The sequence below is a fragment of the Macrobrachium nipponense genome, chromosome 3 (assembly GCF_015104395.2).
Source record: "Macrobrachium nipponense isolate FS-2020 chromosome 3, ASM1510439v2, whole genome shotgun sequence".
Classification (NCBI taxonomy): Eukaryota; Metazoa; Arthropoda; class Malacostraca; order Decapoda; family Palaemonidae; genus Macrobrachium; species Macrobrachium nipponense.
In genome coordinates, this window is record NC_087202.1 from 75,039,146 (window position 1) to 75,063,692 (window position 24,547).

General features: G+C 35.2%; 1 protein-coding gene across 1 annotated transcript in view; it reads right to left on the minus strand.

Moving 5' to 3' along the window:
• The window catches only part of LOC135221821 (GTPase-activating Rap/Ran-GAP domain-like protein 3), a 967,251-nt gene that overhangs the window by 315,158 nt on the left and 627,546 nt on the right, over positions 1–24,547 (minus strand). The window contains 1 exon segment of the mRNA XM_064259719.1: positions 24,165–24,263. Coding sequence (XP_064115789.1) covers positions 24,165–24,263 — 99 coding nt within the window.

Consider the following 24,547-nt stretch of genomic DNA (forward strand, 5'->3'; position numbering starts at 1 on the left):
TAAACTCAGTAGCACAGACATAAGCATTTTGTTATGAGAATAAAATAAACGCAAAAATTTAAAAAGTTTGCTACCATGCACGCAGTCATTGACAAACATTAAAAATCGTGGAAGTCGTACCACTTAAAAAAAAAAAAAAAAAAAAAAAAATATAAAAAATATATATATATATATAGATATATATATATATATATATATATATATATATATATATATACACGCATATATGTGCGCGCGCGCGCGAGTATAGTGTGATATATATTAAATACATTTATAGTTTTTTCAAAATGCCAATATTATCTATCTTCTCTCTCTCTCTCTCTCTCTCTCTATCTCTACTCTCTCTCTCTCTCTCTCTATCTCCATTCAATTCATACTTGAAACCTTCCTGTGTTTTCAGCGCCGAAAAAAGGCAGGAATTTAAATGCAAGATTTCTCTATGGCATCAAAGAAAACGCCTCGTACTAAAATGCAGACGAGCGAATACTCAAGTCAATACATCACATTCGTCATTTTGTGCGAATTGGCCTTGAAACCGAAAAGCGTTTACACTGAACAAACACGTCACCAGTTTTTTTTTTTTTTTTTTTTTTTTTTTTTTTGTTTTTTTTTTTTTTTTTTTTTTTTGGTGGGGGGGGGGGGGGGGGGGGGGGGGGGGGGGGGTGGGGACAGGGGAACGCAGTAGAAAGTTGTATACAGAGCATTCTTGCAAAGATTTCTACGCCCTCCTTTCGAAAAGCCATCCGGAAGGGTACTCGCAACAGGGTATATTCTCAAATAGCCGTGAATACCTCTTAAATGGCAAGTAAGAACAGCTTTCCTCGGTGTTACTACATGAAACCTAGCAGGGTGCTATACTGAAGAAATTAAAAATATAATTTCAATTTTATATCGAAGAGGCTTGGAGAGTTGTAAGAACAGCCATCCTGAATGACATTTTTTTTTTTTTTTTCGTAAGGACAAAGATGTCATTCCATTATTTGCAAATAGTATGATTTTACTGTATACAGCATTTAAAAATGTCTACTGGTTTTTCCTCCTTTAGGCATCTTTACTCATAAAGATGAGTACTTCACAGTACGCTATTCCAAACACTTATGAGAAATACGCTACTTCCAAATCCATTCCTATCGCAAAGAGCTTTTATTTTATTTTTTTTTTTTTACAAGATAGCCATAGGGAATTGGTCCACTGCCAGACTTCTGCGAGAACATCTTTCACGAATGCATTTTCCTCATAGCAATAAAGATTCACCTTAATGTTTTTTTCAAAAACATTCTTGTGGGGATTTGGCAAAATGATTTTGCAACCATCCGCTGTACGGTCATCGCCATGAGTCTCTCCTGAAGGCTCTGGAAATAAGTCCGCATTTTATTCTTACTCAGTGATGATTAACTGATTGTAGAGTAAGATTTATACACAATATTTTTGTTGCTAAATATGCTCACTCCTCAATTCTGCTCACGTACATACTTTTATAATTGTTACTTTTACGCAACAAGTTGCATAATAAGAGATAGTAACATTAGTGCGAAACGATAGGCAACTGCCTTTAAAGAAAAAGTATTTTTGCTATTGCTATTGAGATGTGGCTATACAACAAAATACTACTAAACACATTATATATACATACATATATATATATATATATATATATATATATATATATATATATATATATACATATATATATATATATATATATATATATATATATATACATATTATATATATATATATATATATATATATATATATATATATATATATATATATATATATTTACACATAAATGTGCTATATATATACACACATGAACTAATACAATTATAATATGCTCATATAATATTCTCGTGCTAATGATATCAAAAACTTTCATAACCACTCATTTTTTTGTCAGTAGGAAATAATATACACAAACTTATGTTACTGATAAATGATTTGCAAACTGATGCTAACAATTATGACAAAAAGATATATACTATTTTTTAATGCTAAATGCATACCTTCGCTATGGCTGCTACAATTCAATATTTATCATCTTTCAGATCATTCTAAAATACAAGCGTAACCTTTACTGTAAAATATCACACGCACTAATTATTACTGCAATATACACCATCCGGTTTTTTAAACAATGGTTAACAGAAATGCCAGAGAAAACATGTATGCGTGATATATCTATAGCAAAATATATACACCGGACAGGCAAATTTACAAGCGTGCAATGTAACTTAGATTTTGCACCCACATATTCCTATTTTAAGGAAAGTTATCAAAGATATCAACGCATATATTCATTTACTATCATATTTGGTCATTTCAAAAATCTCAAAAACGCTGGCTTACAGATGTAAATAAAAAGTCACAGACGAAGGAACGAAGGACTCATCAATCAATTATAAGGACGTCGCGACAGGGGAAAGGAACAGGAACAAGTCCAAGGAAGGGCTTCGTCCCCAGCATTCGGAAGATACAGAAGCCCCAAGGTCGTACATTTAAAAAAATTAAAAAATAAAGGAAAAAGGAAATCTAAAGATTACAATTATATTTGAGTGGCATACTATTTTTTTTATATTGCTACATAGGTGTATGCATCAGGCTTTTGTGTGTGTGTGTGTGTACGGGCATAATCAAATTCAGAAAAAAACGAAATGGAAATATAATAAACAGGCGCCACGATATAAATGATAAAGTAGCTTTAAAGAAGGAAAAATATGAAACGAAGCTAAAAGAAAAACAATATTATAAATGTAAAATCATTAACCATCCGATAAACCCAAGATCCAGACTTGAAATAAACAAAATAATTCACATATAAGACCGTGTTGGGTAGTAGACAGCCAAAACATAAACCAGCTTGTAGAGCGATCCCGTTAATTATAGGATTATTAAAAATCAAGAGACGCGTTTATAGAGCAGTAAAGGTAAGATATATTCTCAATAAAAAAGAAAAAAAAGGGACTAGACAAAAGAAACCCCATGGCTATTCTGTACACAAGGCTACCGAAAGGGAGCCGCTCAACATATTTTCCCCAGAGGAACTTGCAGAGATTACAACTTTCGAGAGAAAGTTTGAATATATAGAAACTGCCGACTGAAAAAAAAAAAATCTGTATACGCTCCCACTACCAGTGTGAACTTGCTCGGGGTAGTCGCCACCGAAGTTATACATTGTGTATAAAATAAATAATAAAAACCCAGCATAATATCGGTAGAACTTCGTGGGAACGTAAGGGAGCCTCTCGCTAGTTTATGTATGCAAATATACATGGAATTTACGTATGCAAATTCAAGAAATTTATGTATGCAAATTATGCATGAAACAATAGCATGGGAACAAACATATAACAGTTGGAATCGCTTTTGATATAGAAAAATGTTTTTAAATTACAATGAAGTTTAATGTATGAGAGAGAGAGAGAGAGAGAGAGAGAGAGAGAGAGAGAGAGAGAGAGAGAGAGAGAGAGAGAGGGCAAATGTAACGGACCAGCAATAGTCACTATGCATACAAGCGAGGTATAAATTGAGCATTTTAAGTTTATTTAAATAATTATTATTTAAATAACATTTATTAATAATTAAGAGTGCTTGATGTGAATGGTTTTTTTTTTTTTTTTTTTTTGCTTAAAACACGTCATTAGAAACAGAATTAAGAAGTGATTGCTTTATTAGAAAAAAAAACACACGCACACATACCAGTGACACTCAGTTATTGATGACAAACACTGGTAGTTTGAGGGGCAAATATCCATTGCAAGAGTGAAATTTTAGCTTTCTCTTTATTTATTAAATACTTCAGTCCGTTTCTTTAACAAAATTGGAGAGAGAGAGAGAGAGAGAGAGAGAGAGAGAGAGAGAGAGAGAGAGAGAGAGAGAGAGAATCATCATACACTTGAAACATATGAAACCACACTTTTGAAGCGAAAATTCACACTTCGATTATATACTGACACGCTGAACTATCAGGTTAGAATCCAATTTCCAGCGGCACAAAGGAAGAAAGAGACAAACAAAACGCTTTGCTCCGCATTCAGTAGATCTGACAAGAAGCCTGAAGAATTGCTATGCTCTCTGTTCAACTCCCAGAGACTTAGAGCAAATGCAGGAGAGCCTCTTGCATCAAGCATCCCATATTTCCTCATCTTTCCTCTAAACTTTCGTGCCTTTTCAAGATATTTCAATGAAGTTGTGCCAGATTTTACTAAAAAAAAAAAAAAAATAAAATAACCTTGAATCAAATTATTTGTCGTGAGAATTTAGGATCCAAATTTATGTTGATCCCAGGACGGATGAATATTTACTGCACGAAAATGTTAAGATAGTTTTTGATGTTATACTTGAGCCAATTCCCTTACTACCAAAGTCAGAGTCTATGTTTTCCCCTCATTCTTCCTGAACTGCCCTTCACGTTCTCTGCCTCTGCTTTTTATTGCCAACAATCAATTTTTTTCTCATCCTCCTTTACACACTCCAATTCTTCTCTTTTCTTTCAAAAGCCCCATTCTCCCTTCCCCACCCCTATCCCAGCGCAACTCTTTTCGATTTCATGTTTTCAGACTCAGATTCATCAAGCGCCATCTTCTTTCACAGCATTTCCTCTCTTCCCCGTTTTCGAAATGCTTTTTTTCGACTCCCTCTTTGAATTTCTGCATTTCCCCTTTCACATCCTCTTTGTCTCCTTTCACAAACTCAGTTACTCTCTGCTTCGTCCCAAGACCCAACCACTTCTCTTACCTATCAATTCATATAAATACCATTCCGCATCTCGACGTAAAGCAGCCTCCTTTCTCTATCATATTCCCGAACCTCCTATTCTACTTAGTTTCTGGAACCTCTACTGCATCACAGTCACCCAATATTCCACTCGAAATCAGTTCCTCGTTGGACGAGTGGTTTTCGCGCTCGGCTACCAATCCAATGGTCCGAAGTTCGATTCTCGGCGCGGCCAACGTGGAATCAGAGAAATGTATTTCTAGTGCAGAAATTCATTTCTCGATATAATGTGGTTCGGATCCCACAATAACCTGTAGGTCCCGTTGCTAGGTGACCAATTGGTTCCTAGCCACGTAAAATATATCTGATCCTTCGGCCCAGCCGTAGTAGAGCTGTTAATCAGCTCAGTGGTCTGGTAAACTAAGGTATACATAACATAAAATCCACTCGAAATCAACTTCTCTTCCTTCCCAACACCTGCTAAATATTGAACACCCCATTTTCACTCCAAGTCTTGTAGTAACTACCTCGCTTCTAAAAAATAATTTTCCTCACCTGTAAAAGGAAAAAATATACTTCCCTCAACCTGCGAAAAAAATTCTCGCTTTTCTTGAAAACCTTTTTCCCTTCTTTATAAAACAAAACTATTCTCCCCTCACCCCCGTAAAAACACTTTTTAAAAACTTTTTTTTTTTCCGACGGTATGTAAACAAAAATTTTCTCCACGCTCAACAGTAGAAGAAGAAGAGAAAAACTAAAATTTTTCTTCCTTCTTTATGAAAAAAAAGAAGGTAATTTTTAGTTTCATTTACTCTTAACTGTTGAAGCTTTATTTCTAGTTTCAAACCCCGCAATTTTAAAATCTAAACTTTTTGGTCTCTACTCACTGCTAATACCTCCATTTCAGCTCGGCCTCTTTCACCACCACCACCTCCTCCTCCTATAGAGACACTTTAGCATAAATGTCAGAAAATAAAGAGGTAGTGAGGGCCCCCAAAAGGAGTTATTTTTCTGGGTTTCCCAAACGATTTTTGGGATGCCGCCGCTAGCCTAAGCCCATTTCCATCCTGGTTGCAACCCAAACTAATTGGACATTTCCGTCCTGGTTGCAACCCGAATTCATTCGACATTTCCATCTGGTTGCCCAAACAACACTCATCGACATTTCCATCCTGGTAGCAACCCAAACTCATTCGACATTTCCATCCTGGTAGCAACCCAAACTCATTCGACATTTCCATCCTGGTAGCAACCCAAACTCATTCAACATTTCCCCCCTGGTTGCAACCCTAACTCATTCAAAAAAAACATGCACACAAGATTGTACCTAATAAGTTTGAATGAACTAAAGAGGGTAGAATAACTTCTGTCTATCGAAGTGCACAAACAGGCTGACTGATAAGCACCGCCTTCATATGCGCCCACATACGCCATCTACCACACCAAACAACGCAGACGCAAACAAACGCACATACACTGATGTTTAGGCGGGCGGGCATTCCAACTAAAGCGTCTATAAGAGAAGCGGCGAAATGGCTGGGGCATCGTCATTGGCAGCTATTAAAGGCGTATACAATCGGCTACATGTGCCAGAGTGTTTAGCGAAAAACGCACTAACGAAAGGAAGTCGTAAGGGGGAAAGTCCCCCTCGCAAGGAGGCGCCAAACTCGGCAATGCAGCAGAGGGGAATATTTCCCCTCGTACTAAAGTTACATAAAGGGAAATTAGAAAATAAAATGGCAAGAAGAAGGAGGAGAGCCGGGAAAAATTCGAATTATTTCGGATACAAAAAATAGTTCGCTCCTCTTTGATACGTATGCACAGGAAGCCGACATTCTCTCTCTCTCTCTCTCTCTCTTAGGATGGAGAGGAAATCTTGATATGAGAAATATCTTTCTCTTAAGTACGTCGGGTAAACCGAACTCGTCCCTAATAATGATAACAATATATTACATAAGAGCAGGAAAGGACCTATAACTTAAATGATAATCTATATTTTTCATTTATATACTTATTCACCGGAAAACACTTATAATTAGTTTATTTTCTTCTATTCTTCAAAAGCTTAGGCAAATGCAGAGCCACTTGAACTTTTATAAAGCCTTCAACAACAAAATAAACAACTTCACTTGGATGTCTACACAAAATTACGTGGTTAAGACATGAAAGTATCCAGAGGCAAGTAATATTCGAGGAACAATCATCGATTAATTAAAACGCATTTTAATTCTACCCACATTTACTTCCCCTAAATGCATTAAAAATCATAAGCCTCAAATCTACTGAATCTATATCTTCAATAGGGTCTGGCTTAAACTACAAAGGACGCTAGTCGATCAACAATACAGGATTCAACTGACCAATGGGAATTAGAATTTCACCTTCCAAATTTTAACGAAATTCTCCCTAAGTACAGGGAGAGTTAAGTCTCTTTTACTGCTTCTATGAGAAACGCAAGTACTATCTCAGAGAGAGAGAGAGAGAGAGAGAGAGAGAGAGAGAGAGAGAGAGAGAGAGAGAGAGGTATATACAAACAGAAGCGTATAAAAAAATCACTCGGGGAAGCAGAAAAGCGTAATACGAAAAGCGACTCCCCAAAAACTTCGGAATTCTCTAACTTTCCCGATTGTTCCATAAGACTAGCCGAGATATCATCTTTCACACTGTTTGTGGTGGGTTGGCTACCCACACTTAGCCATATAGCCAATTTCTCTCTTTTCTTTTGTCGTATAATCCTTCTCGACAATCTATCGGCCACTTCATATGATTTCTATTCTTGTTATATATAACGCAGTTGTGTATAGAAAGTTTATATACAGCATATGTTCCGTATTAAAAGAAGCAAACATAGTCCTTACAAAAAATTAATATATATTATATATATATACTATTATATATATATATATATATATATATATATATATATACTATAATTATAATATATATTTATATATATAATTATATAATATATATATATATATAACTATATTATATATATATATATATATATATACATATATATATATATAATATATTAATTATATTCATATAGGTATATATATAATATATATATATATATAATATATATATAGTTGTATAGTTTATATACATATATATATATATATATATATATATATATATATATATTATATATTCTAATAAAAGGAGCCCATAAAAACACCAAAATATAGAGAGAAAAGTACTATATTTCAGAGACTGCTGTTTCCCTCTTCAGGTAGATGAATGAGAAAAAAGTTACAGAAAAAGGTGGTATTTATACCAAGAGGTCCATCCACAGGCAAGCCAATGTAGGTCACCCCCGCTAGATAAATCTTCCTTTAATCTTCTTAAGCGTTGTTGGTTTAATGAAAACCTTGTCGATCGTATCTGAAATCCATGCCTCCTTTTGAGATGTTTGTTATTTTCCATCCTCTCTTTTTATTAAGGCCGATTCCATCATTTGACTCTTGTACCGGCAGTTTGCTGCTATAAATTACATGTGACAAATTCCAGTTTATTCTATGGTTATGTTCATTTATACAAATTTACCATATACAGAAAACCAACGTTCTTCACTTTCATACATTCACTACTTTAGCTATACACAACATTGCTATCAAGATAGGTGTAGAACCAACAACCTGATTCTAAGAGCCTTACGAATTTGTTCCCCAGATTTCCTGGAAAAAGAATTTGAACTAATTCGCAAGCAACTTTCGTCTTTAAAGTATCCTGACCATATAATTGAGAAAGCAATTCACAAAGCAAAAGTAATTTTCTACCGATCCCCTAAAGACAAGACCAGAGATACACCCAACAATAAAATAAAAATTCTTCACCTGGACATGATTAAGAAGGTGACTCAGACCCTCGGAAAATCTAACCCTTTTGCATTTACTTACCCAAACACCTTAAGCCAAATCCCTGATTAACGTCCAACAAAAGACATCTCCCAAGGACACTGGGGTCTACCAAATCCCATGCCAGGACTGTGACCAATCTTACATCGATTTACAGGTAAATCACTTCCCCAGAGATTAATACAACACAAACGGTCAGTTAGGTATGGACAACAGAAACTCAGCTATTTCCAACCATATAAATGAACATAACCATAGAATAAACGAATTTGTCACATGTAATTTATAGCAGCAACTGCCGGTACAAGAGTCAAATGATGGAATCGGCCTTAATAAAAGAGAGGCAGATAATGAACAGCTCAAAAAGGAAACATGGATTTGCAGATACGATGACAAGGTTTCATTCAACCAAACGCTTAAGAGGATTAAAGGAAGATTTATCAGCGGGGGTGACCTAAATTGGCTTGCCTGTGGATGGACCTCTTGGTATAAATACCACCTTTTCTGTAAACTTTTCTCATTCATCTACCTGAAGAGGGAAACAGCAGTCTCTGAAATATAGTACTTTTCTCTCTATAGTTTTGTTGTTTTAATGGGCTCCTTTTATCAGATGGAATTCTGTGTTGTAACAGAAACATTTTTACCAGTCATATAGTATTATATATATATTATATATATATATATATATATATATATATATAATATATATATATATATATATATATATATTACACAACTTTGAACATTTGAAAGATAGATAATTACAAGGATGGATACAGATACATACATAACATACATAATACAAGTGTATACTGAATGTCTTCCTTCCCTATATGCATAGTGTCACAATTCTCGCCGGCAGAGCTTTAATGACACCATCCTAGTGTAGTCGCCATTACTAGTGATGCTTTGTTTCTCGCATATAATTTTGCAAAAACAACAAAAACCTCCAATAAATATATTCTGAGAGTCGTAGACATTTTCCTGGAATATTAGTTAAGAGGCGATTCATAACATACAGTTCATCTACGTGCAATAAAAATTACGATCTGTTTATTTTTTCTTATCCCTCTTCATGACCGTTCATGAAGTTTACTTTAAAAGAGAATAGAAAAAAAAAAATTCATATATGCAGTGTTAACATCTCAGCATAAATTTAAGTGTCTGCGTGCACAATAACCGAAGAAAATAAACTGCAGAACTTCGTCAATTCAAATATTCTTATAGTTTCGTTTCCGTATCGACGTATATGGTACCCAGAGTGAACACCCAACTTATACCAAACAAATGTGGGGTGTAAACGATTGCCTATGTTATATAAGAGATATATATAATATATATATATATCATATATATATTTATATATATATATATATATATATATATATATTATATATATATATATATACTCTGACGCTATGAAGCTGTGTCAAGCGGACAACATTTAACGAAACGGAAGAAAACAAAAAGTCTTACTGAAATGGGGTAGACTTTTTTTCCTCTTTTCATTTTTTTATCCATATTTTCTTTGCGAGCTCAGAAGGGGAGCACCACCCCGTAACAGAAAGAGTTTGTAGCAGATGGGGGAAAATTCCTTGTTTATAGTTGGGTACGTCGGCAATGGGGGGAGAGAGGGGAAGGGCGGGGGGGGGGGGGGGGGGCGGGGGCGTGGAAGTAAAGCATCGTTTATTTGAAGTTCAGAAGCTCCTTTTACCAAATAAAAAAATAAGAGTAAAATAGGAAATCTATTATAGTTGAGAGAGGAGAGAGAGAGAGAGAGAGAGAGAGAGAGAGAGAGAGAGATTCCAATCCAACCACACATTTGCATTCAAACCTATTTTAGCCTTTTTCCTTTCTCTGCTTCTTATCCATAAATCTAAATAATGACTCTCATCGGAGGAGTTCAATTCCAAAATGAACGCCTACCACCCATCATGTCCTACAGTCTTCGAGCCATTCGTTTAAAAAAACAAAACAAATACCGAAAAGTGACGAGAATGATTCACGTATCGCTCACACACCACACAAGATGGAAAAAAATGCTATTTGATTCGACTTAATCAAATGAGCCATACTGCTGACAGCAAACGAATTTCCATACGCAAAAATGAGCACGCTCTTTTACCTTGCTGAAACTCGTCATACAGACTGACGAGAGAGAGAGAGAGAGAGAGAGAGAGAGAGAGAGAGAGAGAGAGAGAGGTAGGGGGAGGGACCAGGGATCCATGAGCGTTAATGTATAACAGTGGTGTCATGACAACGATTCAGCTTCAGCCGATGGCAACACCATCCCACCTCTCTGTCTGACTTCCATTGCACGTTTATATGTGTATATATATATATATATATATATACTATAGTATATAATATATATATATATACATATATATATATATATATATATATATAAATATTATATATATATTGAGATATATATATATATATATATATATATATATATATATATATATATATATATATATATATATATATATATTATATATATAGATATATATATATACAAATATATATAAAACACGCACGCATGCAAGCACACACAGACATATTTATATATATCCTCAAATTCTCAAAATTTTAGGGACAATATCCCGTACAGGTTCTATTGATTTCGATTCTAAAGAAAGAAAAAAACCAACACAACGGGGAAACAGAATAAGATTTAGAAATCAAACATCTTAAAATCACACTCGAAGTAAGACTGTTTACTTATTGTGATACGTTATGAATTGCTCTACGGATAAGAGTGAAGTTAGGACAATGAACTTATAGCTGAATCCCAAAACAATTGTCGGGAAACATTAAAATACCATACAGATTAAAATGGCTGACATGGAATTTAGGGACATTTAAAAATAAGTTAAATTAGGCAGTACATAACCGTAGACATTTTCACCTTAGACATGCTTCTCAAGTTTCCCTATCATAGGGTATTATTTTGAAAACGGATGTGAAAATAAAAAACAGGTCTTATATAATATATATTTATACTTCGAAAACTAATAGGATCTACAGTGATAATCATTTATCAATGTAGTTTTAGCCGACACCCTTTAGCATCTAGAGCATTATTACAGTCTCTCTCTCTCTCTCTCTCTCTCTCTCTCTCTCTCTCTCTCTCTCTCTCTCTCTCTGAACAATATCGCCTTCCTTCTCTCTTATACTAAATAATGTCATCCCCATGTATGCCGTGTCTCTCAATTATATTGAATAATTTGTAGGTCCTCTCTCTCTCTCTCTCTCTCTCTCTCTCTCTCTCTCTCTCTCTCTCTCTCTCTCTGCACGGGATACTCATTCCCAATTCAGCTCAGCCGGTCAACCCTTAGCGCTCCGAAGCCCCTTTCCCAACTTGGGCGACAAAATCTACCGTTAATCCAATTAACGAACCACCTTACAAATTCAATTATTCCTCTTCAATGCCATGGCAGCCGCCGTAATTAAACCTACATGAGAGAGTAATTCTGTCCCCGCCTCTGTTAAAGAAAGCCACAGCAATGTTCTTCTCTCGATATCAATGACAATAACATTGATTATGTTCCTGGAGACATTCATATATCCCCCTAGTCGTCTCTCTCTCTCTCTCTCTCTATTTTAAGTTCAGTGACTCAAGCACAGTTCCGGACCCGTGGAATAACCCTCTCTCCCCAACTCCAACCCCCCCTCTCTAAAAAGTGTCTTTGACGTGTTGGTAAATATCTGTACAAAGACAACTTTGTAATAATCTATTCTGAATAATAATTACGTAAATACGTGTATCGTGAAACAAGCAAAAACTACCTATCTAGAAAACATGGTGTCTACCATTTGGAGGCCGAATCAATACAACATCGGTAGTCTTACTAAAATTATGAAAACATGTGTCCCAGATATTGATTCACTCAATTTAGCATCCGTTGTCTTGTTAGTAGGTAAGAAAACATTGCATCTACAATGGACGCAGAGTCCATATGGGATCTTTATCCCTATATACAATTATTAAGAAAACATGGTACCTAGAAATGAACACATTTCATACAACACTATCAATCCTATAGCAAATTATTAAAAAAAAAACGTACACATGCAACAAGTACCGAGCAGACAAAAAGTTCCCATCAATACAACTGAACCACCACAATGAACTAGAAATGACTAACTAAGCTCAGATGTGACATTCTAACCCTAATAATGTATATCCCTCAAGTTTGCAACAAAAATAAAATAAATTAAATAAATAAATTGTACTCTACCACCGGAAACATAAGTCCTATTTCATCCCATTTCATTAGTATGGTCCTGGGTACCATAACAGTGAGTAACAGCGCTATGATTATGACCAGACACGTTGATATCGGTTAAAGCAATGAACACTTAATTCAACCTGATCTTAATATAAACAAATAAATATTTTATAACCATATCACAGGAAATAAACTTCAATGTCATTTGTTACAATTCAACAAGGGTCTTAAGTAAATCCATGTTTTCCAGTATCTACTTTCATTAAACGAGTTTTTTTAAAATAAAGAAATGTGACACCTAATTTATTACGTAGGTGGGTCCTCCGTCATTATGGCATTCCGTTACACATATAAGGCTAACTGAAATTAGCCATAAATGAATTATATGACAAGTTAAGGGTGGGGGAGTCCTGTCTCGATCTATAGTAATATGAGGGCACTTCAAGGCAACATTATAGTACTTTAGAATGAAGTAAGGATAGGGACTGACGAACTGGAATGTCCAAGTGGTGCTGTTTTAATTAATAAAATAACTAAAAGACTAACAAAGCTTGCTTAATAAATTGTTACATACATCGAGGAATCGAGGAAGATGGGACTTAAAAGAAATCTTGGGAGAACAGAGGTAATGAAGACAAAGTATTCACGAAGCCAAGGAACAATATTCGATGTAGAAAAGGTTAAAGCGTTGAATCTTTCAAGCATTTGGAGAGAATGATGTCCAGCCCACGTTCTCCTGAACTGGAATTTAATGAAAGACGAAAAAGGTACCGAAAACGGTATCTCAATCAATGAACAAGCTAAATAAGATTTTGAAATAAAATGGAATGAAACTGCACACGAAAATAAACAATACATTAGTCGAGTATGGTGTGTGCTATATGGACTCCATTCGTTAAAACTAAATCTCAAAAGATTTTGTCAGTTTGAGACTTAAAAACGCCATTTTTAAAACTAAAGCTCAAACGATTTTGTCAGTTTGAGACTAAAAATACCCTTTTTTATAACCAAATCTCAAAAGATTGTCAGTTTGAGACTAAAAACACCTTTTTATTTTTTCAAAACAAATCTCAAAAGATTTTATCAGCTTGAGACTAACAACCGAGTGGAAAATTAGGAGTAAGAGAGGAGGATAAAGTGAGAAATTATGCCACACGGAAAATGACGAATTTCCTCCCCCAAAACGGATGACAAAATGATGAAAGAGATAGACATGGTTTAGACAGACATGGTTCAGACATGTCCTTCGCTCCAGCCCGGGGACGTTTGTGTGTGTGATAAAAAGTTAGCTAGGATCCGATGGTCACCAGAAGCGTTGGAAGACCCAGAATCGCTTGGATCAGGACTGAGAGAAAGCAGGATGGAGATGTGTGGAGATCTGTGGAAGTGAAGGGAGACTGGAAAGATATGACCATAGCACGGTGTTGGATGTGACGATTGAACACCTAAATACGTCACTTCGGACGTGCACCAGTCAACCAGATTGAAAACAGTTCATCCTTAGATGTACTCATTCTCTGGATGATAACCTTTGGACGAATCAACTAATAATTAGTCATGTAAATTCAAACATTGGAAAAGAGACGTTTGGAATTATGTCTCTCTCTCTCTCTCTCTCTCTCTCTCTCTCTCTCTCTCTCTCTCTCTCTCTCTCTCTCTCTCTCTCTCTCTCTCTCTCTCTCTCTGAGTCTATTTCTTGTTTCTTTTCCAGACTCAACTTCAAGATTCCACAAGTTCATATATATATATATATATATATATATATATATATATATATATATATAATATTATATATATATAGATATATAAAATATACATATATTTGTGTATGTATGTATATACTGATTCGACAGACATCCATCTGCATAACAACTATGGGGCCTTCCCAAATCTGTCTCCTCCTAGCCCTTAAATTAAACCTCCAATTAATATTGAACTCGCCCAAAAATACCAAGTAATTTGATCCAAAGAAACGAGGCAAAAAAAAAAAAGAACTTTAAGAAGAAAACGACGATATATCAGAGTTAAGAATAAATCGAGGGACGATTCCCACGGCACCGACGCAGCGAAAATAGCAAAATTATTGCGCGAATGAGCAGAATACCTTACCAGGCCGGACTTGATTTAATGCCCGACCAGTAACAGGGTTTCTTGCCGATATATATATATATATATATATTAATATATATATATATATATATATATATATATATATATTTATATATAGAGAGAGAGAGAGAGGAGAGAAGAGAGAGAGGAGAGAGAGAGAGAGAGAGAGAGATATATACATTGTATATATATATATATATATATATATATATAATATATATATATATATATATATATAATATTTGTGTGTAACACGAAGGACGGAGAATCAAATAATTATTTATTTAAGGTCTGATTTCAACGGTAGAGTTATTTAATGTTAATTTCGCTACGCACAATATTGAATATGCTTAATGAAACACAAAATGTCTACTGAAAATACGGACAGTTGAAACTAGAATTAATTTTTAACGTCAAAAATTTAAACAGGAACAGGAAATAAGGAAAAACGTAAAAAATGTAATTTAATAATGTATAATAAAGATTCAGAAAATAATCTACTTTTTGATGAACCCTAAAAACAAGTAAAAACGATTGCGCCTAAAAAACTTCAACTTCGGCGCTATCGAGTTTTCTGTGCAGCTTATAATCCTGTGTGAGCAGCGGCCCATGAAACTTTCTATCAACTGTAGTGGCCTGAAATAAAGCGTTGCCAGACACACGAGCATGCTTAACTTCACTCTTAAATAAGATGAAAACTACTGAGGGTAGTGGCGGTAATTTGATACGTTTAATGGTTGGAGGGAGGATGATCAACATCCCAATTTGCAGCCCTCTAGCCTCAGTAGATTTTCCAAGATGTGAGGGGGGACAGACAAAAGTGCAGAGGGGCAGACAGACAGACAAAGCCGACACAACAGTTCTCTTTTCAGAAAACTACAAGGAACATAAAATCGTGGATAAAGCCTAAATAATGAAATATCAATGGAAACAGATTTTTCACCTTTAATGGCTCTACGGATAAGGCAGTGCGACTTGATCATCTGCCTTCACTGAGATGGTGCTGGAGATTTGTAGCTGCTGCCATGACAACCGAATACAAAGCCGACTATGGACGCCGAGAGCAGCCAACGAAAACTTCTTCTTGCCCGAAAGCGGAAAATAATAATGATGTCAAAAACATGCAACTGCAGCAAGAACTAGGAAACGTTACAACAAGGATGTAAAATTCTTTCTGTCAAACTAAATTATTTAAATGCTCAAAATCTTTGAATTCAGATGTAAATGACTAAAACACTAAAACTCTTTGCACGTGTGTAAACTCATTTACATATTCAATTTTTCACAGGTGGATATTTTATTTAAATCCTAAAAGAGAATTCTTATTTTGTTGTAATAATGAGGAATAGCCCAACTTCACTTTCCTCTCTTGATCATTTTGATCAAACATTTTCATCAGCCTTTTTAGTTAGATGAGAAACGCATATATTATAAATTCTACTAGGATGCAAATTTTCGTAATTCCAAAAAAAACTACCATGGTGGAAATCCATGAAGTCAAATTTATTTACCCAAATTAAAAATCGCTTTCACACAAACACATCGTATTCAAACAGACATACATGAATTTTAACATGGTATTCTTATACCAAATTTAATTTAGAATAAGAATGCAGTATTACGCAAGATCTAATTACTCAAATACGAAATAACTTGATACAAATTCTTACTCAAATGAAAAATTTAAACAAACCGAAACAAAGACCATTCGCAGGAACTTGTTCAATGAAAGTCATGGAATCTATTAAGACACTAACAAAACATAGCATTGGTTCCAAAAATTTTCTAAAGTCAGGATTACATTTCACGTCAGGTTTAAGCAGGAACCCATTCTTATGATTTAATTAATACCATGAAGATCAGTTATCACAGCCTTACTGCATTAGTTATTACAGTCATCTTAGTTTTAAGGAAACAAATAATAATCGGCAACAGAATATTCCAAGTCTCCTACTATATCCTTTGCATTCAGACTGGAGATATTTTCTTTGCATTCAGACTTGAGATATTTTCTTTGCATTCAGACTGGAGATATTTTCTTTGCATTCAGACTGGAGATATTTCCTTTGCATTCAGACTGGAGATATTTTCTTTCCATTCAGCAGCTAAGGAGATATTTCCTTTCATTGGCAGACTGTAGATATTTTCCTTTTTGCATTCAGACTGGAGATATTTCCTTTGCATTCAGACTGGAGATATTTTCTTTGCATTCAGACTGGAGATATTTCCTTTGCATTCAGACTGGAGATATTTTCTTTGCATTCAGACTGGAGATATTTCCTTTGCATTCAGACTGGAGATATTTTCTTTGCATTCAGACTGGAGATATTTCCTTTGCATTCAGACTGGAGATATTTCCTTTGCATTCAGACTGAGAAATTTCTTGGCATTCAGACTGAAGATATTTCATTTGCATTCAGAATGAGATATTTATTTGCATTCAGACTGAGATATTTTTCTTTCCCTTCAGACTGGAGATATTTCCTTTGCATTCAGACTGGAGATATTTTCTTTGCATTCAGACTGGAGATATTTCTTTGCATTCAGACTGGAGATATTTCCTTTGCATTCAGACTGGAGATATTTCCTTTGCATTCAGACTGGAGAATTTCTTTGCATCAGACTGGAGATATTTTCCTTTTGCATTCAGACTGAGATATTCTTGCATCAGACTGGAGATATTTCCTGCAGCAGACTGGAGATATTTCTTTGCATTAGACTGGAGATATTTCGTTTGCATTCAAGACTGGAGATATTTTCTTTTGCATTTCAGACTGGGAGACTATTTCTTGCATTCAGATGGAGATTATTTCCCTTTGCGTCAGACTGTGAGATATTTTCCTTCCATTCAGGGACTGGAGAATTTTCTTTGCATTCAGAAGGAGATATTTTCCTTTCCATTCAGATGGAGAAATTTTCTTTGCATTCAGGAAATGGAGATATTTCCTTTTGCATTCAGGACTGGGAGAATTTTCCTTTGAATTCAGACTGGAGATATTTCCTTTGCATTCAGACTGGAGATATTTTCTTTGCATTCAGACTGGAGATATTTTCTTTGCATTCAGACTGGAGATATTTCCTTTGCATTCAGACTGGAGATATTTCCTTTGCATTCAGACTGGAGATATTTTCCATTTGCATTTCAGATGAGATATTTCCTTTGCATTCAACTGGAGATATTTCCTTTGCATTCAGCTGGAGATATTAACTTTGCATCAGAATGGAGATAATTAAATTTGCACTTCAGGACTGGAGATATTAACTTTGCATTCAGGACTGGAGATATTTTCATGATGCATTCAGATGAGATATTTCTTTTGCATTCAGACGGAGGATATTTTCTTTGCATTCAGGACTGGGAGATATTAACTTTGCATTCAGACTGGAGATATTAACTTGCATTCAGGACTGGAGATATTAACTTTGCATTCAGACTGGAGATATTAACTTTGCATTCAGACTGGAATATTATACTTTGCATTCAGACTGGAGATAATTTTCTTTGATTCAGACTGGAGATATTCCTTTGCATTCAGACTGGAGCTAATTCCTTTGCATTCAGACTGGAGATATTTCTTTGCATTCAGACTGGAGATATTTTCTTTGCATTCAGACTGGAGATATTTCCTTTGCATTCAGACTGGAGATATTTTCTTTGCATTCAGACTGGAGATATTTCTTTGCATTCAGACGGGAGATATTAACCGTTTGCATTCAGACTGGAGATATTTAAAACTTTGCATTCAGGACTGGAGATATTTCCTTTGCATTTCCGATGGAGATATTTACCTTTGCATTCAGATGGAGATATTTACTTTGCTTCAGATGAAGCTATTCCTTTGGCATTCAGACTGGAAGATTAATTTCCTTTGCATTCAGATGGAGATATTAACTTTGCATTCAGACTGGAGATATTTTCTTTGCGTTCAGAACTTTGGATATATTCCTTTGCATTCAGACTGGAGATATTTCCTTTGCATTCAGACTGGAGATATTTCCTTTGCATTCAGACTGGAGATATTTTCTTTGCATTCAGACTGGAGATATTTTCCTTTGCATTCAGACTGGAGATATTTCCTTTGCATTCAGACTGGAGATATTTCTTGTTTTGCATTCAGACTGGAGATATTTCCTTTGCATTCAGACTGGAGATATTTCCTTTGCATTCAGACTGGAGATATTTCCAAATGATATTAATAAACCCAAGTTAAGTAATACCTTAGTTTAACCAGACCACTGAACTCGTGAAACAGTTCTCCCAGGGCTGTCCCGAAGGATTAGATTTTTATTGAAGTGGCTGGGAACCAACTGGTTACTTATCGACGGGATCCACGCCTTATTGTGGGATCCAAGCCATATTAGATCGAGAAATGCATTTCTCATAACCAGAAATAAATTCCTTTGGTTCCTCACTGGCGGCAGCAAGAAGCGAACTCTGGTTACCAGATTGATAGGCGAGTATGCAACCCACTCGTCCACTAAGGAACTGTCAATAAACCAAAAACGTAATAATGACTAGTATCTGCAAAAACGCCCATATTCGGTTTAGACATACCAGAAAACCTTCCGCCACTCAAGTTGTGAAATTCAATAAGGTAAGAAAAGCGTGGCCCTGCACTGTTAATAGTGTTGGCCAAAGTTGTACTAAAAACCCCAAAAATCTCTTCTGAATTCATAAATAAAAGAATCAATGTTTGGTTGGATACATTTACACCTATACTAGCCAAACTTAATCATTCCGAATTATCAAAGACAGCCCAGTTTAATTCCGAGATAATGCACTAGCCAGAAAAAATGAATGAATTATTCAAAAATAAAAAAAATTATAGAGAGGCGATGACGGACTTTTAATAAATAATCAAGGAATTGCACAATAATGAAAAGACGCATGAACAAAGATGGCCGCGGAAAGACTGTACTGTGAAGAATGAAAGAAAAAATAAATAGGGGTAACAAAGGAAGAATACGGAACATACAAGATGTGGTTACCCAGAGCGTTAGGTTTGAAGCTAGGGCAGAAAATCACACTAACCAATATAATGTTCGAGCCAGAAATAACAGAAGCACAAAAATAACATCTGAAAAATAGGAGAACTTTCGAGCTACGTAATTTTGCGCTTCCCAATTTTGAGTAGAGCATAAGAATATGACAGAAAATTATTTCCGCTGTGGCTGAATACGTTCATGCATTTAAAAGCTTCGTGTTTTCATTGTAGCAATCCTGAGCACCAAAAGATACTAAAGAAAGAAATAAAACTTCTTAATTTGTATAAAAATTTAAAAAATATTAAAAGGTTAAACACACATATAACATCAACTTGAAAATGTTATAATACACAAATCACTTATTACGAGCAATGCATACTCACAAATCGGTGTGAAAGGCAGTCACTGTTTTAAGCTATTAGTTCAAATTGTAAATTGAATCGCTCCGTCATAAACTTACAAATTCACTTCATAATAAGAATCGCTACCAAATGACAAACGAGGCAAATGGCTTACGAGAATGTAATTATCATAGGAGAGTCGTAAACGCCATTAAAAATATTTGTACCCGTAATACGGTAATTAGTGAAAGTAATATCTAATTAGGCCCCTACTAATGAAGACACGGTAACTGAGCGAGAGAAAGAGAGAGCGCGCGCGCACACACACATACACACCAGTATGTAATGACAAAATGGAATTAGGGTAAGTTTAAAGAGTTCTGAGAGCGTGGCGGGTCACCTTTCCTAAATGAATTAGTTGAGTGTTAACGTACGAGTTTTCATCTTTTATCTTCGCGTCTCAATGGGTAGCTGGGGAGTACTGCAAATTCATATACTATTTGAAGTAAAGCTTCAGTAGAAATATGTATTATATATATATATAGGATATATATATATATATATATATATATATATATATATATATATATATATATATAATTTTTTTTTTTTTTGCTGGTTATACTCAACGATCACCGCTAGTTTCATCGGTATGACGGCTGGAGATAAACGAAATGACACATGAACTCGGTTTAATCTTATTAGTGTTGCTTTCTAATTGCCGCAATACTAAGGCTAACAGAGAGAGAGGAGAGGAGAAGAGAGAGAAGAGAGAGAGAGAGAGAGAGAGCGAGAGAGAAGAAGAGAGAGAGAGAGAGAGAGAGAGTTTGTGTATGTGTGTGTGCAGTATTTCACGGGGTGCTGTCTCGCCGAGATCAACTGGCAACTATCTGAAGAAGCAGTTAAACTTTTCCAACCCTATAATATATATATATATATATATATATATTATATTATATATAGATATATATATATATATATATATATATATATATATACACACACACACACACACACACATTTCAGTCAATTTACGACTGACTTTATAATGGCAACTTTCGTCTCCATCAGTATTTACTTCACTTCAAATGACAACTCCTCAAAAGGTCAAATCTGATATTTCTCATGAAAACAAATAACATTATTTTGAAAGTGACCGAGATCGATCTGGGAGGACATCATGGAAAATTCCCCCAGTTATTTCCAACAATAAAACCTTCCTCACAATCTCTTAACCCCCTCGAATGCACTACTAATTTAACAGCCATAAATTACAACACACGAAAGTCTTCAATATTGAATTGCTTTAATGAATTTCATGAATCACATCGAATAAACACGCATGCTAAGGGGCCACTCTTTGAAATTATAGATACCATCAATTAGCACGAAGTCTCTCTCTCTCTCTCTCTCTCTCTCTCTCTCTCTCTCTCTCTCTCTCTCTCTCTCTCCTCGCTCTTGGGAAAGCCTATATGAGATACAACCCTTCCCCAAACTACATGGCGGGATAAGGCGCTCTCCATACACACTGCCATCATAATGATGATTAACATGAGCATCCATTCCGTTGCATTTATTTGCATAACGAATGCTTCTGAATAATGTCCAGAAGTCTAGGCAGCAAACCATAAGGATTTAAGTGTGTCCAATTTATCACTAATATTATTATCTATTATTATTACCACTACTTTTGTAGCTAACGGGACAACAATAAAAATTTTCAGAGACCAAAACAATATCCTGTTAAATTTAGATGTACAGATACTATTGCCATTAATTATCACAATTATTAATTTGAAAGATTAATTTCATCACCACTATGAGGATATATTCTTCAAAGAATAAAGAAGAGAATATAGGGAAAGCCGGCCGAACGTTCACAGCATCGAATAGTACAATGTGAAAAAAGGATAGGACAGAGCACAAAAAAAGATACAGTTTAACCTGGGTTCACTCCTCTGTCATTGATAAAATCACACGTATCCCAGCACTTCCGATATGCAAGTATCACCATAACACTTTACAAAAATCATTCAGATTAAGTATTCACTAATCATAAAAATCCTAAAAACCAACACACTTACTCTCTTGTCGAATGGAATACAACTTGTCAACATCATTCCAAAGAACTACAGCTCAAGCTATTTCTAACAATCTTCATTACCCAATCTGTTGCAGGAATTTACAACTAGAGTAGAGTCACATCAACCGTGCATTTGATGTCTAGGCCAGACCCTTACGACGCTCATGATTGGCTGTTGATAAGCCAATCACAGGGCTGGAAACTCTCAGTCTCTCTCGAGAGTTCACATAGGCTGGATGTATGTTCCACCTCTCCTAAAAGACGTATCCCTCAGGAAAGGTGGAACATAGATCCTACCCATGTGAACTCTCGAGAGAGACAGTTTTTCCAGTCCTGTGATTGGCTTATCAACAGCCAATCCGAAGCGTCGAAGGGACTGGCCTAGACATCAAATGCACGGTTGTTGTGATAGCATTTCATCGCAGGGACCAAAAGGCACTCATTCATATAAATAAATACATATCTCGACATTACGATACCGCGGTTCCAAACAAAGCAAGGGGGATTGTGAATGGCATACTGGCATACTTCATGGAGGTCAAGTTTCCCATTCTTTGGACCAAAACATATAAAATTCCTCTAATTATCCCAATTCATTACCAGCATTCAAATGCTCCACATTTCACAAGGACTCAGATATCCCGTTTATTGTAATATAATTGGCTCAAAATATCCCATTCGTCATTGTTGCAAAATGAACGCGCACGAAACAAGTCGCTCGCTCTCATTCGTCTGCATGAACTTGAAATCTCAAGAGGCGTTTAAGCTTTCCCGTACGGTATAGTTAAGCCATACAATGACGTCAAGAAAGAAAAGTTGAAAACAAAAAAATAATAATCCTCTCTTCACATCTTACAGCGTCAAAATTTTAAACAATATTAATGTGGTTTATTTTTACTTACTCTAAACTAGTTCAGTTTACAAAACCTTATGTTAAAAGTATACAAAACTTACACTTTCCGAGAGAGAAGTATAAGAAATTAGAATCCCACGAGAGAGAGAGAGAGAGAGAGAGAGAGAGAGAGAGAGAGAGAGAGAAAGCAAGGTGGGGTGGGAGGGACATGGCACCTAGCTACATCCCCCATCCGTCTCCATAATTTTGACAGGGGGCAGCTGTTCTGCGGGCCTGCTAAATGGATGTCCGTTTTTACATTTACCTTCGCAAGCGGCCAGAAAGGTTTCCGCCTGCCTGGGGGATAAACTATGTATATAGAAAGATATATATACTATATCTTCATGCAAGATTCAATACCCTTTTTTGAACATACAGCCGTTTCCACTAACGTGGGATGGCTCCGGAGCAAACACAGATGAGCGGTGGTAATACTCACACCCACAAGTTAACCGATAAATTATTTATATACATACATACATACACATATATATCTACATATCTATATTAATAATATATATAATTATTATATATATATATATATATATATATATATTTTATATTATATATAAGGAAACCTATTAAACCACATATATATATATTATAAAACTATAATACATATATATAAATATATATATATATATCTATATATATATATATATATAATATATATATATATATATTATATATATATATATATATATTAAACACACTTGTGAATTAATCCCATACAGGAAACCTAACACACGCATTTAATATAAATATATATATATATATATATATATATATATATATATATATATATATATATATATATATATATATATATATGAAGTGTGAGTTCAGGATCTGAGTTTGCGACTCAAGCGCACAATTGTGAAAGAAATACGAACGAGTATTTTAGCAACGAAAAGTCTCCAGCGCTAAATGCAAACTTACCTTTGACATCTAATCCCCCTCGGAACTTGTCCCATCCTCTGAGGCGGATCCTTTCACCAAGGAGGCCCAAGAACTTGTCGAAATGTCTGCTACCAGCCTCTGCCAAGGAGAGAGAGAGAAAAAAGACATCAATATCTTCACATTTGCCATCACTATTATGGGGGAACAAATTGTGTAGCTACATAGACCATGTGATGTTAAGGAAAAAGGAGTGATCAATTTTAATATTTATTATCGCCAGTCGGGTGTCCCTAAAGGCGGTAACTCCCAAAGCTTCGAGTAAAGCCATCTAAGGGTTAACATAACTTAAAAGTGAATTTATATTTTAAAAACATATCTTATATGGGATGACCTTTAATCACGTAAGGTTTCATCTGCCGGCC